General features: G+C 40.0%; 1 protein-coding gene across 7 annotated transcripts in view; it reads right to left on the reverse strand.

Annotated features, from left to right (window-relative positions):
• Nucleotides 1–1,434: 1,434 nt before the first annotated feature.
• adck1 (aarF domain containing kinase 1) overlaps nt 1,435–17,946 on the reverse strand; it is a 117,657-nt gene continuing 101,145 nt past the window's right edge. For 4 of the 7 annotated variants that reach the window (XM_088433037.1, XM_088433040.1, XM_088433039.1 and 1 more), the window contains 5 exons: nt 16,445–16,561; nt 14,701–14,850; nt 7,905–8,102; nt 3,032–3,225; nt 1,435–2,565 (listed from right to left, as the gene is read on the reverse strand). In XM_088433037.1, coding sequence (XP_088289163.1) covers nt 2,406–2,565; nt 3,032–3,225; nt 7,905–8,102; nt 14,701–14,850; nt 16,445–16,561 — 819 coding nt within the window. In that variant the 3' untranslated portion in view covers nt 1,435–2,405. The remainder of the gene's footprint in view (nt 2,566–3,031; nt 3,226–7,904; nt 8,103–14,700; nt 14,851–16,444; nt 16,562–17,946) is intronic. The other 3 variants (XM_088433042.1, XM_088433038.1, XM_088433041.1) reach the window with 2 other exon arrangements.

The following is a 17,946-nucleotide window of genomic DNA, read 5'->3' on the forward strand; positions in this document are numbered from 1 at the left end:
CACTTGAAATATCAATTTATTACAAAAGTCAGATTTCCAAAGCTGTGCGTTTCTCCGTTGCTCTCTATGAAGGCACACAGACCGGGTGTGTGCGTTTGCTCTCTGCACACCTACGAGTCACGTGATCGGCTCCCAGAGCCCAAGCTGTCAATCAATGTGCTTACTAGCACATTTGCAACCTGCACTCGGACAAAGGAGAGACGAAAGCAAGCTTTTGGATCCACATGCCTTTTGTAATAAATTGACAAGTGAAAAACCAATGCAGTATAGAATCTATATTTTATTTCGAGACAACAGTAAAGCCCCTGAGCCAATCAGGATTCAGAGCACAATGCGCTGTAAAAAAATATCCACACTGTAAAAAATCCGTGAAGCTGGGAGCCCGTGAGAGATGAACCGCGATACAGCGAGGGATTACTGTATTTGAATCTCGTTTTCATCTTCGTGTTGCACTTTGAAGAATTTTTGTTGTTACTTTATGCATTGTGTGCTCTTTTTGTTAATAAAGATTTTTCTCACGTGTTGCGAGGTTCTCTTCCTGTGAGTCTGGGTCACCTCTGACAGTTTTTTATGTGCGTTATCAAAGGAAAAGCATACATAAAAAAAACCCCACAAGGAGGCTAAAATATTGCAGATTGTCAAAACATGACGATGTTCAATATGCCATGTTGCCGTTCCTTCTAAACGCTTGCAAATGGGAGGTTGAGCGGTACAAATTTAAAGATGTCAAATTGAACCCATGTCAGCCTCATTTACTGCCATTCAAAATTAGAAATATTGTAAACGTGATGTTTTATCATGCATTTCCCCCAATTTTTTGCATTAATCCTTTCAATGACAATTCACAAACGGGGCGCAATAGAAGTTTTTTGTGTTGATACTCCAAAACCACTGGGTGGTGCGAGTGGTCAATTTATGATATTTGCAAGTCTTTGAATGACTTTGATGATTGGCTTAGCCTGGACTCCCATAATGTAAAGTATTCAAAAGTCATTACAGTCATAAAAATCAAAACATGACGTAATACATATTGTTATTTCAAAAATATATAAATATATGGCATAGTTACTTTTGCTATTATTGCATTTTTACAATTTTGTACATTTTTGTAGTTCTACTGCACAATAGTAAGATAGTAGCTGAGTCACAAACATCTCTTATTGCCTTTTTGAAAGGAGTGAAATTATGAAAGACTGGGATGTTATTTTAATCTTAGCACATCACAGGATTAATACGAGTCTCATCTTCAATGGCATCTGATGATGATGATCCACCATTTACAAAATAAACCTATGAAACAATACCTTACACACAGTTCAACTGAAAAAAACATACACTACTACTGCTGATTCATCGTTCTCAGACAGTAAAAGGTCGCCACAGATATAACAACCTCCCCTTTTACATTGCTTCCAAGTAAAAAGCAAAACTGGATAAGTAACAACAAAACTTTATTAATATGAAATGATTATGAAGTGTGTGCATTTGATGATGTTGACAGAAGAACGAGTCACCCAGAAAAATATATACTGTAATTGTATCATCCTGAGGTATGTTTTGACAAGCAATGCACTAAACAACAAAATAAACCAATATTTATACTTTATAAAAGAAGCTAATTTGTAAGATGAATTGTGAACATATGTAAAAGATACAAATTTAAAGATAACCGGGAAGGTGAAACACCTAATTAAGGACTTTATGAATTTTAACATTTGGTGTACTGATATTTGAAATGACTCAAATGAACCAAATTTTAATTACTTATACATACATCAGTATTACAATAAATATAATTCAAATACAATGAGGTCTATTCATGAGTGTTTTTTGGGAAAATATTGATTTTCATCCGACAGTGACGATAAGCTCTCAATAACATACATTGCATAACACACTGTGATGAGAAGAAAGAGTTGGGCTTTGTCATACGGCTCACAAACAAGCAGTGGTGGCAAATCCAAGTCTGGAGAGTTAAATCCCTCCCACAGTTTAGATTTAGCCACAGGTGCAGAAGCACATCATTGCTAGGTGCCATTTTGCAACAAACACCATTCTTTTGGAGCCTTATTGAGCAGAATTGCTTTGTTGATATGCTGCCATACAATTGCTTTGTTGATATGCTGCCATTTCTGCTGGGGAAGGGTCTTCTGGGTTGAACTGAGCAATACTGACTACTGCCACTGATGGTCTGGAAGGGTACTGCATGTAGTAGTTTGCTGTTGTTCTGCTTTCATTTTTACGACCCCATCTGCTGACATAACAGGGTAACAGGCTGGCCAATGCAGCGGGGTGTGTGTGTAATTGCCAACAGTAAGGATGCTGTGTGGAGAGTCCCCCCCCTCCCGGAAAAAAAAAAAAAAACAAACAAACACAAACAAATGGAAGTTGGATTTATAAATCTCTTAGTGCAAAAATGCAAGCAGAGTTGACACCCGAAGTCCCAAAAAAGAGCCCTTAAGCCATAGAAACAATTCATATAAACTAAGTCTCCAGAGGTTGAAGGACTCTGCCAGTGTGACTTGCAGACGTCTCCTGCTGGACGGATTCTTACTCCTTTTGTGTCTGTCAGTTAAAGCAGAGAAGAACCATCTAAGGTTAGACTCAATCTACATAAAAAAACAATCTACAATGAATACAAAACAACAGGTTCATATCCTTTTTAGTTATCCTCAGAAGACTAAAAGAAAATCACTTCATGCGATATAAATTCACATTATATAAATAAATAGCACATATAGTAATACAATATTGGTTTTATACTTTAAAAGAGAAAATAGAATCTAGGGTGACCAGACATTTCAGTTTAACTAGATTTTAAGCCCCGCGTCTTGTAATTCCACAAGGATCGGGAAGTTTCTTTCTATCTGACAACAAAAGTTTTATAAAGTAATTTCCGTGACCCTATGCAATTATTTGGTTTGTATACATATAAAACAAACCCTGACATTTTTTTCCCGCTCCAACAATTGGATTGTAGCCTCCACACAGAATATATAAGAATATTGCGCCTTCCTTTCCAGAGTTGTACCTGGCCAACGCACGTATGCAGCAACGTGACATGGTGATAAATGAGGATGAAGATGCTCTGGTCTGGAGTGTGGTTTCAATTCCTCTCAATAGGTCATTGGTCTTCAATAGTAGCAACATCTGCCGGGGAACTCGATTCAACAGGTCGTTGATTTGGGGCAGGTAAAGAGCTGCATTGGTCCGTATTTCGACATCCTGACAGGAAAACAGAACTACAGTTACTAGCAATCAAAGGTGAACCTTTTGAAAAATTATCAAAAATATTACAAAAATATCACAACTCTGCTATACCTTTTTCAAAAATAGTCCAATAAAATTATCATCCTCATTTTCAACCACCATATTCAGGGGGATGTCAAATTATAACCGCATAACTCAAAACAGACCAATTTTTTTCAAATATCTGAGTTTGGATAACTAATCCAAATGCAAAATAAGTGATATCAAGTCATTTACAAGGTTTAAAATGATTACGGTATACACCTCGAAATGCTTATTGTGTGCATCTGTTTTAGACCGTTTGCGCAGACCATTGCAAAATGCACTTTCGTCAAGTGTCACCTAATTGCCTCTTTGTTGTCAACAACGAGTCAGCGTGGATAATTTTATCGGTGGACTTTGACGCATTACAAAAAAGAAAAGGCTTCTTCAGCCCTTAAACGTGTGCTTGAACAAGCTGGCATGGATATCTGCAGGTGGAGGGAGAAACAGCAAAGGGCAACCTTGCACGCTCTAATCGCTCTAGTCGTCACTTATGTATAGAACATTTCAAGCAAGATGATCAGCAAATCATCTCCAAAGACGTCTGTTTCAAACAAATTGGATGGGTCTGAAGATGACTACACATGGAAGAGTAATGATGATTTTTGAACTACTGACAATGGGAGGAGATATTTGGCAAGTCAGATAGTGATGAGGACGAGGGCTTTTGGACAAATTATTATCATACCTGTCAACCTGTACATTTTTCATGCATTTTAAGACGTGTACGGCATACAATAAAATCTGTACGTGAAAACAACAAATTTGCCAATTATGGGACCGTCTCGTTAACGACAACTATCAAGAAACAGTAAATCAAGCAAGTCCGGCGCGCACTAGCCTCCATTTTGTTTTGTTTTTTTCGTCGCAAACGAAGTGAGCGTTTGGATTTACTCTGCACATGTGTGGGCCAGCTGGGTTTACCCCATGACATCGTTGACAAAGCAAAAGCAACCTAAAACATTGTCTTTACAATAATAGCGCTTTTGGGAAACAGGCCAATCATTAACTTGCAATGTCTGAACCTGAATCAAAATGCCCTAAGGTAATTGGAAAAGGCAAACATCAAAAATAATGAGAGCAAATGTCAGGAGGACTTCAGAGAAAAGCGTAGAATATTCATATTGTGTTGCTTGCAAACAAGACGTGAAGTGGCCGCAACAGTATGTTATTTGATATACGATGAAGAAATGTGTCTAAAAGTACTGTATTTTTGTCATTTTACTAAAATGCACATGTTATAATTGGACAGCCATGATCTATGTAACCGCTGAAGTCAGAGGCTCTTGGTTGTCCATGGATGTTGACGTGTCCAGTTTACATTTCGAGGAAGGAGCGGTTAAAATGGAACAGCTTTTTCAAGCCTCCTAGTTTTGAATAGATAAAATAAGTAAAATAAGAATATATTCTAAAAAAAGAATAAGTCAAATGCATGAAATTCTATGAAATTATTTGGATGAGGTGCTGGCCGTTCTGTTCTAGACCATATAATGAGAGAGAGAGCGAGCAAGAGAGTGAAAAGGAGAGAGAGATGGCACATTTGTGTGTGTGTGTGTGTGTATGAGTGCAGATAATAGACACTTGTCAGTTTGAAATGACAGAATCCACATTGCACTACTAATCGATACATATAGTGGTTGGAGTAATGGTAGTTCATTTCAAATCAATCAATATTTTAATGTTGTGCTGTAGATTTATAATTTACTTACTTAACAAAGTGCATGTTTTTCAGTGTAAATTGGATGTGTTCAATCAGAAAAAAATAATGTAAATCATTGGTTCTCAACATATTTGTTCACAAAAAATAATCAACAAAGTATCAGAACTGCTCTCAAAATGAAATTATTATGAATAAACAAATGTCCATTGAAAAATATTACACATAAATGATCCTCTTTTGGAATTACAGTAGAGGTCTGTTCACAAAAATAAGTAATTAACTTAATATTAAAAATATTTAACCATAAAAAATAAACAACACAAAGTGTCAGACCTGTTTTAAATAAAATTTATAAATAAATAATAGTCCACAGAAAAAATATTCAAATTAATGGTTCATATTAGAGAGCTCAGAAAAATAAACCATTAACTTGACAGGTATAATGAGAGGTGGCACATGACATTAGGTCAAACCATTCTTGTAAGGGAAATGGATATAGATATGGAAATTGAATAACCGACTGAACATGAAATTGGTTTAATGAACTTATATTTTCATGAAACATTTAATCATCTTAATGTTTATTGTGTGCCCCTCTGTGGGCCGTCACCTTATCATAGTGGAGGGGTTTGAGTGTCCCATTGATCCTAGGTGCTAAGTTGTCTGGGGCTTTATGCGCTGGCAAACAGCACAAACAGACTAAGCACGGTCCATCGACACTTAATGATGAATAAAATAAATGGATTTAGGTTTCCCTCGCCTGGACGGGGGTCACCGAGGCCCCTCTCTGGAGCCAGGCCTGGAAGTGGGGCTCGCTGGCTCTGGCCTGGTGGCCGGGCCCACACCCATGGGGCTCGGCCGGGCTCAGCTCGAACAGGTTACATGGGTCCCCCCTTCCCATGGGTTCACCACTCCAACTGATCACCACCTGGTGGTGTGTTGGCTTCGATGGTGGGGGAAGATGATGTTCAGACCTGGCAGGCCCAAACGTATCGTGAGGGTCTGCTGGGAACGTCTGTCAGAGTCCCTTGTCAGAAGGAGTTTCAACACCCACCTCCGGCAGAATTTCTTCCACGTCCCAGGGAAGGCGAGGGACTTTGAGTTCGAGTGGACCATGTTCCGCGCCTCCATTGTCGATGCGGCTGATCGGGGTTGCGGCCGTGAGGTGGTCGGTGCCTGTTGTGGACGTATTCCCCGAATCTGCTGGTAAGCGATAAGAGATCCTTCAGCTGTCAAGCTGAAGGAGTCCTATCAGGCATTTTTGGCCTGTGGGACTCCAGAGGCAGCTGACAGGTACCGACTGGCCAAGTGGTGTGCAGCTTTGGCGGTCGCAGAGGCAAAAACTCGGGTGTGGGAGGAGTATGGAGAGCCTATGAAAAATGACTTATGGATGGCTTTAAGGAAGTTCTGGTCTACCATCCGGCATTTCAGGAAGGATAAGCAGTGCACCATCAACACTGTGTATAGTGGGGATGGGGCGCTGCTGACCTCGACTCGGGACGTTGTGAACCGGTGGGCAAAATACTTCAAAGACCTCCTCAATCCCACCAACATGTCTTCCTCAGAGGAAGCAGAGTTTTCGGGCTCCGAGGTGCGCTCACCCATCTCTGGGGCTGAAATCACTGAGGTGGTCAAGAAACTCATTGGTGGCAAGGCCTTGGGGTGTTGGATGGGATCCGCCCGGAGTTCCTTAAGGCTCTGGAGGTTGTAGGGCTGTCTTGGCTGACACGCCTCTGCAACATCGGACATCAGGGACAGCACCCCTGGATTGTCAGACTGGGGTGGTGGTCCACCTTTTTAAGAAGGGGGATCGGAGGGTGTGTTCCAACTACAGAGGGCTCACACTCCTCAGCCTTTGCGGTAAAGCCTATTCAGGGGTGCTGGAGAGCAGCGTCTGTCTGGAAGACGAACCTTGGATTCAGGAAGAGCAATGTGGTTTTCGTTCCGGCCGGGGAACAGTGGACCAGCTCTACACTCTCGGCAGGATCCTCGAGGGTGCATGGCAGTTCGTCCATCCAGTCTACATGTGTTTTGCGAACTTGGAGAAGGCGTTCGACCATGCTCTTGGGAATTTCTGGGGGGGGTACTTCGGGAGCATGGGGTACCGAACGCTCTGATACGGGCTGTTTGCTCGCTTTACCACCGATGTCAGAGTTTGGTCCGCATTGCCAGCAGTAAGTCGAATCCGTTTCCAGGGGGGGCTGGACTCCGCCAAGTCTGCCCTTCATCACCGATTCTGTTCATTACTTTTACGGACAGAATTTCTAGGCGCAGCCGAAGTGTTGAGGGAGTCCAGTTTGGGAGTCTCAGCATTGCATCTATGCTATTTGCAGATGATGTGGTGCAGTTGGCTTCTTCAGACTGTGAAGTCCAACTCTCGCTGGAGCGGTTTGCAGCTGAGTGTGAAGCGGCTGGAATGAAGATCAGTCAGTCCTCAGTCAGAAAAGGGTGGAGTGCCCTCTCTAGGTCGGGGAAGAGGACCTGGTCCAAGTGAAGGAATTCAAGTATTTTAGGGTCTTGTTCACGAGTGAGGGTAGGATGGAATGTGAGATTGACAGGAGGATCGGTACAGTGTCTGCGTTAATGTGAACTCTGTACTTGTCTGTCATGGTGAAGAGAGAACTGAGCCGGAGGGCAAATATATACTTGTGCGGCTTATTGTGCGAATAATGTGGTCCTAAGCAGTCAACGCTGCTTGAAACTCTTTGCTTTTTTTAAATGTTTTATTTATTCGTATTCACATTTTTTATTTTTAACTTGCGTTATGCTCAATTTATTTTGAGGAAAAACACTTTTTTCCACTCACAACCATTCTAAAAATGCAATGGTTTATTTATGGGGTTAGGGTTAGGGCTTTTTTGACAAGTGATATGTGAAGTGTTTGTAGTGGGAGCATTTTAGTATTATAGACCTTTGTTCTGTTGGAAATTTGTATTATGTATATAAATACTACCTCTGAGTCCGTGACAGGAACAAAACTGATACCAGAGTTGACGGCAGTCCAGGAACGAGCGGTGAGGACACAAGCAAACAGTGGATATAGGTCTCCTGCTCCTAGTTTGCGACTGTAACGCTCCACCCCAGGCATGTCCTGATGAATCAGCGCCTGCCAGAGCCGGCAGTAGTTTATCCTGAAGTCCGGTTGTAGAACCTATTTACAGACAGCGATGGAGGGGGCAATTGCTTGTCAAATCAAATATTGTATACAATGTAGGATATTGCATGGCAACATTTGTCTGTCTCAAGTGCTAGCTACTGCAGGCACAAATGGGAGGGCCAAAGTCCCCGTGAGCAGCTGGTGGCCGGGAACCAAACGGTACAGGCCTGGCTCCGGAGGGTGTCCCCTGTGACTCACGTTACGTGTCACGAGAAAATGTTGTCCATTCATATTTATCATCATTCGGGATCATGTGATCCATGCTTACTCTGGTCCCTCACCTAGGACCTGTTTGACATAGCGGATCTTGCCAAGGGCATCAAGACACAAACTACTTAGGATTCAAGATTACTGGGACACACAAACACCTCCACCACGGTGAGCTGAGGGCTCCAAAATCTACCTTTTTATTTTTAAATTTCTCTAATTCACTGTTTCCATATCATTAGATATTGGAGTATGTGTTACTAGGTGACAAGCACATTGTAAATACCAAATGGGCTTTACACATTCAGACTTCTACCTTCAAGGTGCTTTTATATATGTGACTCTTGTGACTTTTGCCCAGCAACACAATGATTAAACTCATTTACACACAAACTACAAAATGCCAAAAGAAACTGGCTTTAATGTCTTTCTTAGGGATATTTGGTATGTTTTGTAGTGTGATTAGGGTTTTTTGTTTCTTTCATGTGGTGGGTTTGTTGGTTTTTGTGTTCCTTCCAAGCTTCAGGTTTGACGATGTTCTAAACGCAATTGATATGGACCAGCCACAAATTAATAAAAAAGGAAAAAGCTAACATAACCTTGGGGTGTGTAAATTGACATGCACAATTGTGACTTTGCAACATAAGAAACATACATAGTTAGAAGCAGAAGAAAAATACCACTTAACGTCTGTCTTTATACAGCATGGATGTGCTAATTATACATTGCACATGGTTAATTCCTATACGATTCTGTACAGTTACATTTAATAACGTAAATATACAAAGGAAAAATGACATTTACCTTTGGGGCGAGGTGACTTGATCTGGTGGTGGGTGGAGGCGGAGGGGAGCAGAGACGAACCCGCAGAATTTATTTTATTTTTTTCTTGAACGAGAACTTTTCTTAAACGAGAACATATCACCGGCGATTTCCTTCTCTTTAATTCATAATAGAAGAAGCCTCTCCATTTTGTTGTTGACCGAGGTAAGTCCCCTGACCAGGAAAGTCTTGCCCTTAGAAGACTTGCTTGCTATCATAGCTTCCTTGTTATGGAGAATTGTACATATTGCAGAGCGGTTACGGCCATAGTCACGAGCAAGGTTAACTATGCGTGCGCCTCCTTCGTATTTTTTTTACTATCTCCTGCTTCGTTTCTATTGTCATCATGCTCTTAATTCTTCCTTTACCGCCACTTGCAATTTTAGAAGCCATGTCTAACAGATAAAGTTTGCAAAGTCTTCACAACACACTGACCAGCTGTGCCATCAAGCTAGCTGAAGGCGTTCGGCCAATAGCATATTGGTATTTCTATGATTGACGTGACACCAGCCAATAGCATATCCGCATCTCGGTGACTGAGACGTGACTGTGACCTTAATCGACCAATAGCATATCGGCATCTCCGGTACTGAGACCGTGACTGTGAACTTAATCGACCAATAGCAAATCGGCATCTCCGTGACTGAGACCGTGACGTTGACCTTATAAGACCAATAGCATATCGGCGTTTCTGTGACATGCGAGAAAAGTTATTTTTGTTGATGCAGCAAAGCTACCTTACCTTTCGTAAGATGAAAAGTTTGGGCCTAAGAGGGGGACAAAAAAACGACATGGTCCACGTCGTAAGATGAAAAATACGTAAAACAGGGAGTTCGTAAACCAGGGGCCCACTGTATAGAGCTCCTGGTGTGTGAGTGTGCGTGTGTGCGTGTATATATATATATATATATATATATATATATATATATATATATATATATATATATATATATATATATAGTCGGCCCCCGGTTTACGAACACCCTCATTTACGAACATTTCGACTTACAAGCGTGGTCCGCGGAGTTTTTTGTCCCCCACTTACGCACAGACTGTTCGCCTTACGAGCAATCTGACATGCCGACCATTGTATTTGTTCATATATTTTCGCCTTGCCACGTCGTCAAAATCAGTAGTTAAAGCTTGTCACGGCAACGAAGAACGATATTGCTCACAGTCACTATCAGTCACGGTGTCAGTCACGGTCTCACTCACGGAGATGCTATTGGCCGGCGTCACGTCAATCACAGAAATGCCGATATGCTATTGGCCGAACGCCTTTATCGAGCTTGATGGCACAGCTGGTCGGGACGGAAGGAAGGAGAGAAAATGAGTCAAAAATGGAAGGAAGGAATGTTGTGAAGACTTTGCAAACTTTATCTGTTAGACATGGCTTCTAAAATTGCTAGTGGCGGTAAAGGAAGAAGTAAGCGGATGATGACAATAGAAACCAAGCAGGAGATAATTAAAAAAAAATACGAAGGAGGCGCACGCATAGCTCGTGAATATGGCCGTAACCGCTCCAATCTTCTAAGGGCAAGACTTTCCTTGCCGGGGGATCGACTTCGATCGACAACAAAATTGAGAGGCTTCTTCTATTATGGATTAAAGAGAAGGAAATCGCTTGCTCGGCAATCTTCTAAGGGCAAGACTTTCTTTGCCAGGGGATAGACCTCGGTCAACAACAAAATGGAGAGGCTTCTTCTATTATGGATTAAAGAGAAGGAAATCACCGGTGATATGTTCTCGTTTGAGAAAAGTTCTCGTTTAAGAAAATAAATAAATTCTGCGGGTTCGTTTCTGCTACCCTCCGCCTCCACCCAGCTCAAGTCCGTCACCCCAAAGGTAAATGTCATTTTTCCTTTGTATATTTATGTTATTTAATTTTAACTGTACAGTAGATTATGTTACTAATTTTTAATATGTGTATAAAGTCGTGATGTTTTTACCTAAGGTTTTTGCACGCGTTGCACGCATTCACTAATTAACATAGGTTTGGATTGCCCGTCATATGAGCAATTCGAGTTACGAAAAAAGCCGCTGAACGGATTAAGTTCGTAACACGGGGGCCCACTGTGTGTATATATATATATATATATATATATATATATATATATATATATATATATATATATATGGAGCGACGCGAGTCGCCGCGCGGCGTGAAATTCCGCCTGTCACACGAAGTTAATTTTTTTTAAACTTTTTTCCCGTGTCGCGTCGCGACAGCCAATCAACTTTGGGAACATTCAACGTCTCACGCAGGGGGCAGGAAAGAATCATGGCGGCCGCTTTTCAGTCACCGGGAGCTATCCAACATGGCCAGCTGAGCTTTCAATACAAAACGGAGCCAAGCAAGACACTCACCTGACTTGTTGAACGGCCAAGGGAGAACTTGGGACAACTGCTATATGCAGCGTTTGCTTCCTTTTTTAACAGCTGTTGAACCGTAGTTACTGTGCCAAGATAACGATAATGCAGCATTGACAGCTCAGAATTTACCATGGTATCGGCCACTTGATTGTGATGTTGAAACTTTTTTATTTTTTTGGGGAGACGAGTATTGCCGCAAAACGAGGGCCACGTAGTCTAAAAAAGAATCAAGTTGCTGTAGGAGAAAATATTGGCTCTGCTACATCCCAGAAAGGTGAAAGTTCTCAGCAATGCTCTTCTTTCTGGATCTACCGTAAACTGCACAGCAAGCTCGCCAGCCTGTCACCCGTATCCCTGCAAGGTTTGAGGCTGCCACGAACTCCAGCAGGTGCCTGAACCCTGTGATGCATGGCAAGGGAGCACCCTGCGCTTCTTCTTGTCCTCCCTGCACATCAGGGAGTCCCACAACAACATGCTGATGCACGCCATGTGGGCCATGGGTAAAGATGGAAATATACTTGTCAAATTGAATATGTTGGTGAATAAAAAGGGAACTTATGTTTTGCTTAAATATTTTTTTGGTTTTAATTCCATACACATTTGCAATGAGGGTCCATGGAAAATTTACTTTGCAAAGAGGGGTCCCTGGCTCCAAAAAGTTTATATTTAAGTCCTAAACAGGCAAGAATTTTCAGGATTGTAGAGAAGTTTAGGGGTACATTAGAATTTAAGCAATGGCTGTTATTACCGGCTGTTTTTGGCCGTGTTACCTGAAAAGACTAAAGGCCAAAAGCAGCCGTTGTGCCCAGTAAAGGTTTAAAATTAGGGTTCTCCCGTTACCGATACTGGTATCGGTACTCACTCCGATACTAGCATATTTTATGTACTCGCACTCGCCACCGCACCCGATACTACTAAGTCATCAACAGAGTGCCGTGCTATGTGCGACGCGCACTGGATTCAGAACGGAAGTTTTGAGGGGGTGAAAATTGGGCAGCCAAAAGGTGGGCACGGTGTGTGTGTTTGTCTAATGCCGCGTCAGATGGAGCGCGGCAACGCGAGTCGTTTTCTGAGTGCGAGTGGCTAAATGCTTGTTAGCTTAGCACAGTAACTATGGTTCAACAGCCCAGCTGTTAAAAAAGGAAGCAAACGCTGCACATATAGCAGTTGTCCCAAGTTCTCCCTTCCGCCATTCTACAAGCCAGGTGAGTGCTCTTGCTTGGCTCCGTTTTTGTATTGTGTACACATTTGTGTATTGTGTGGGCGGCATGGCTTAGTGGTAGAGTGGTCGTCTCCCAGCCGAAAGGTCGTGGGTTCAATCCCCCGACCATCAAGACCATCCTCGACTTGAGGATACTGCTGGTAATGTGAATTTCCCTACGGGGATGAATAAAGTATCTATCTATCTATCTATCTATCTATCTATCATGTCTAAGTGTCCTTGAGCAAGACACTGAACCCCCAGTTGCTCCTGATGCTGCGTCATCAGTAGGTAAAATGACTACTTAGTGTAAAGCGCTTTGAGTACCTAAGGTAGAAAAGCGCTATATAAGTGAAAGTCCATTTAAAGTCCCATTTATTGAAAGCTCAGCTGGCCGTGTTGAGTAGCTCCGGGTGACCACAGAGCAGCCGTCATGATTCATTCCTGTCCCGGTAAACGTTCCCGAAGCTGATTGGCTGTCGCGACGCCAAAAGCGACAAAAGTATGTTTGTTTATGTGATATGTAAACAATATTTGCCTCAGGAATTGTGGAGTAGAAGTATTGGCATTTGGAAATATGTTGAAGTTGTGAAAGTAAATTATCAAAGCGGTGCCATGTTCCTTTAGGAAACATTGTTGAAAAACAAATAAATACAAAAAATTGCAATTTTAAAGCCGTTGTTATGATATTATTAAGTACTCGTATCAGTACTTAGTATTGGCAAGTACTTAAATGCCAGTACTCGTACTCAGTAGGCAAAAAAAGTGGTATCGGGACATCCCTATTTAAAATAAACACAATAACAATACAAGACGTTTTCCACAATTCCACAACAGACTGCTTATGTTAGTATATAAGCCTGAATTTCTAAAAACAAATATCACCATGATTTCTTTTTTAAAATGAACACCTGTATGATAGCATTGCCAAACACACACATATTATATATATATATATATATATATATATATATATATATATATATATATATATATATATATATATATATATATTGTGGCGAGGCGAAGAAACCACACGTTGCTGTGCTAGTGGAGATCTTTACTCTTCGCATGCCATCACAAAACTGATACAACAAAGTCCAAAACAGCAAAGACAAAGCCAACAGGTTCAAAGCATCAAAGGATCATAGCAACATGCCTACTGGGTGAGAGACATGGTCCTAGTGTTCGCCACAATATATATATATATATATATATATATATATATATATATATATATATATATATATATATATATATATGGTCCTCACCCAGTATGCATGTTGCTATGATCCTTTGATGCTTTGAACCTGTTGGCTTTGTCTTTGCTGTTTTGGACTTTGTTGTATCAGTTTTGTGATGGCATGCGAAGAGTAAAGATCTCCACTAGCACAGCAACGTGTGGTTTCTTCGCCTCGCCACAATATATATATATATATATATATATATATATATATATATATATATATATATATATATATACACACACACACACACACACACACACACATTGTTTAAATAGTGCATTTATAAACATAGAAATCTGAAGGCCAAATTACTGGCTGACAAGTGAGCCACCAAGCTGCATGTTGGCCACTCCTGGTCTCTAGGAACAACCTCTGATTGTTTACTTTTTTATCAAATTCTTGTTAATGAATGTTGCCAATTTGAAAGCATTTGTGTGTCATGTGTCTTTGGTGTACACACAGGTTATGTCCAGTTTGAAAATGGCACACTGCATTCTGCTAAGAACACATCAAAAGAGTTGTTTATCAAAAAGCTTTTAGTCTGCTGGGGCTCAAATAAATGTGTCCATCTGTTCCTCTGTCTGTGTGAGTGCAACAGAAACATATTTGTACACGCATCAAATTTGTGTGTTTGCTGATAAATGTATTTATTCAAGGCCCCGGTCAGCACATGAAAAATGGACAAGAAAATTGGAACATTTTTCTGTTTATTTTTGTTTTGTGGATATAAAAGATTTCTAACCTGATAAAGGCCATGATCGAGTAGGATAATCTCAGTCTTCCTGCTTTTTTGACACTTTCGAACCAGCACGTTGCCAGGGTGGGGATCACAGTGAACAAAGCCATGTATGAAGATCATTTCACTGTACATTTTGCCCAGGTTTTGAGAAATCTATTGAAAAGAAAAAAAAATATTGCAGCGTTAATGTTTTTGCGGAACAAAACTAAAGCACAATATATCATACCAAAAAAAAACCCCAACAACAACCAGACACTGGCTCTAATAACAACCCTTTTTATTCCCTGTTTTTTCTTCAGATTGAAATACTTTAAAACTAGGTTTCTCAAACTTTTTGGAGTCAGGGACCCCTTTTAGTGAGCACATTTTCCAAGGACCCCCATTGGAATTGTTTGTGGAAACCAAAAAAAAAAAAAAAGAAAATTAAGCCAAACATAACTGACTTCTTCATTCAGCAACATATTCAATTTGACAAGTATATTTGTTACTTTTCAGCTATACTGAAGTCTAGAAAATAAAAATTGCACACCTCCTTATAATAAACCGTGTCAATTTCCCCCAAAAGGGTAGTTGCCAATTATTTAGTCAAAAACAGCATTATAAAATAAAATGCCACTTTAGCTTTGCTGACTAAATTGGCTCGTGAGCAAGCAATTGTAGACACAAAACTTTTTATATTTTCAAAAATATATCAAACTGGTTATATATCTTACTACATGTACACAAATTGCATAAATTAAATCAATCATATAATTGAATTCCAAAATGATACTTCTTTCAATACAAAACATTAATAAGTTGCAAACGAATATGATTATTAATACAAAACCTTGTTATATGTTAACATTTAACAAAAAGAAATACTTTGCACAAACGAAAATGCTAAGGAGATAATCACATTCAAGGCAAAAAACTTTATAACATGCTGATGATAAAAACTAACATTAGCAAGCATGTTATCTACAGTCACAAGTTGGACCAACAAATGACTAATTTTGGGCATATTAGCATAAAAGAAACATTCCAACAAAGAAAGCACAACTCACAGGCACTTATGGACAATGTTCCATCTAATTTTCAATGTGTTTTGAGCATTTACACGGACTCCCGAACAAGCTTTGGACCAAGGTGAGCAGCTTCAGATATGCACACAGTGAGTCGCCGTGTGTATGTATATCTGATGTCACTCCCAAAGTGACCATATAACTAACATTTTGTCATTAATGAGCAAGGAAGGTAGGGGGATCTGAGTATATCCAGGGGCTAGCTGTGGCCCTGGACTGAGCCAGTAAAAGTGGGCTCATTCGTGGCTCGCAACATAGAGGGAACATTGCTTGTGGGCCAGCTCTCACAAAGAGAAGGAACAACGCGTGTGCACCATGAGCAACTGCTCCCAATTGAAGCCTTCCCCAACACAAAATGTACTATCATCAGTGGCCAGAGGTAGTGCCAAAAAACAAAGACTAAACCAAAGAAGTTTTATCTCCAAAACGAAATAATACAATTAAAAGTGCAGGCAGATAGAATTTTCTTGATTAAAAAAAATACACTAAGACTTTTGAAGTTAAAAATGGGCCATCTTGGCCAAAATGCTAATTTATCATTAAAATCAAGGCTCAATCTCATAAGCATGAAGTCCATTATATAAAGTAATTCAGTAATTAGTTAAACTACAAGTGTATCTGCTGAACGATAATATTCCAAATTACAAACTCTTCCAACATAAAACTGTCACTGCCAGTTTTACCTCATTCACGTTGATGCCATGTGCCTTCATGTACTCCCTGTCATTAACTTGTCCTCCCTCAGCAAACTCCATGGTCAGAACCCTCTTGGTGGACAAGTTCCAATGAATCACGGGAACCTGAATGACCAGCAAAATTATTCATTATATAAGATTATATTGTGGCTCGGTGGCAGACAAACACAATATTACCATATTTTTTGGACTATAAGCCGCAACTTTTTCCTCATGATTTGAGCTCTGCGGCTTATCTGTTGTTGTTTTTTTTTTTTTTGCTAGCCTCCAGCAAGCAAATTTCAATTTATGGAACAACTATGAAATAGAACTGAAAAGATGTTAATCAATGGCTGTGCTTAAAAAGTTTTAAAAATATATTTAAAAAAAAAAAAGTCTAAATTGAATAATAGAATGTATAAAGTTTTGGGTACATTTGTGACATGTAAATTTTATATACAGTACACAGTATATACAGTATAATTTTATGTATTTATGATTGTATATATTAATTATGTGCAATGTGTTTTTATGTTAGCTAAAATAATCTATCAAACAAAAGGAGAAAAAAGATGCTATTGAAGTATTTATTTCGATTTTGAACGGAATTTAACTAACAGTATTCTGTTAGTGTTGAAAATATCCATCTATCCATTTTCTATACATACGTTCTATAAATATGTTGGGACTAAACATGCAGGCATGTTCAGTCTGTTAAAAATAGGATGTTGCTTTTGGCAGACAAATACAAAAAAATTAAATCACAACAAAAATAGTTATAAACTTCCACGTACCATCTTTTTGCGTGAATATCTCATGTTATTAACGGCGGCTTATAGTCCAGTGCGGCTTATCCTTGACAGTTTTTTTTCTTTTTTAATGCTCATATTTTGCTGCTGCGGCTTATATACCGGTGCACCTTATAGTCCAGAAAATATGGTAATTAATATGTGTGGGATGCCATTTGTTTGCCGTGTCTTTTCTATATGTCATATTACATTCAGTAATCAGAAAGGTTGCATGTCCGCCTCACAGCAAAGATGTGCAGGTTCAGTCCTGCCTCTGACCTTCCTGCGTGGAGTTTACATGTTCTTGCTGGACCTGCATGTGTTTTTTTTTGGGATATTTCGGTTTCCTCCCATTACAAAAACATGCATGGTCTGTATATAGGACACTGTAAACTGATCTTAGGTATGTTTAAGAGTGTGAATGGTTGTATGTCTTTGTGGGCCTTGTGATTGGGTCGCAACTGTACCCCACCTACTGCTCAAAGAGAGCTGGAATAGGATCGAGCACGCCTGCCACCCTAATGAGGATAAACAGTTAAGATAAATGATGTTTGGATAAAAAGGTATATGTAAATAGATAAATACATACTGTCTGTAGTCCTGTTTCTTTCTTTAGCATCTCTACGACTACAACATACCATTTCTGCTTTGAAGGTGGATCTAGAAAAACAAAACTGGTCTGAGATTTACTAAAAATAAGAACCTGATTTTCCGTAAAAATAT

This window comes from Hippichthys cyanospilos, chromosome 14, assembly GCF_059441005.1.
Source record: "Hippichthys cyanospilos isolate Australia breed blue-spotted pipefish chromosome 14, RoL_Hcya_1.0, whole genome shotgun sequence".
Taxonomy (NCBI): domain Eukaryota; kingdom Metazoa; phylum Chordata; class Actinopteri; order Syngnathiformes; family Syngnathidae; genus Hippichthys; species Hippichthys cyanospilos.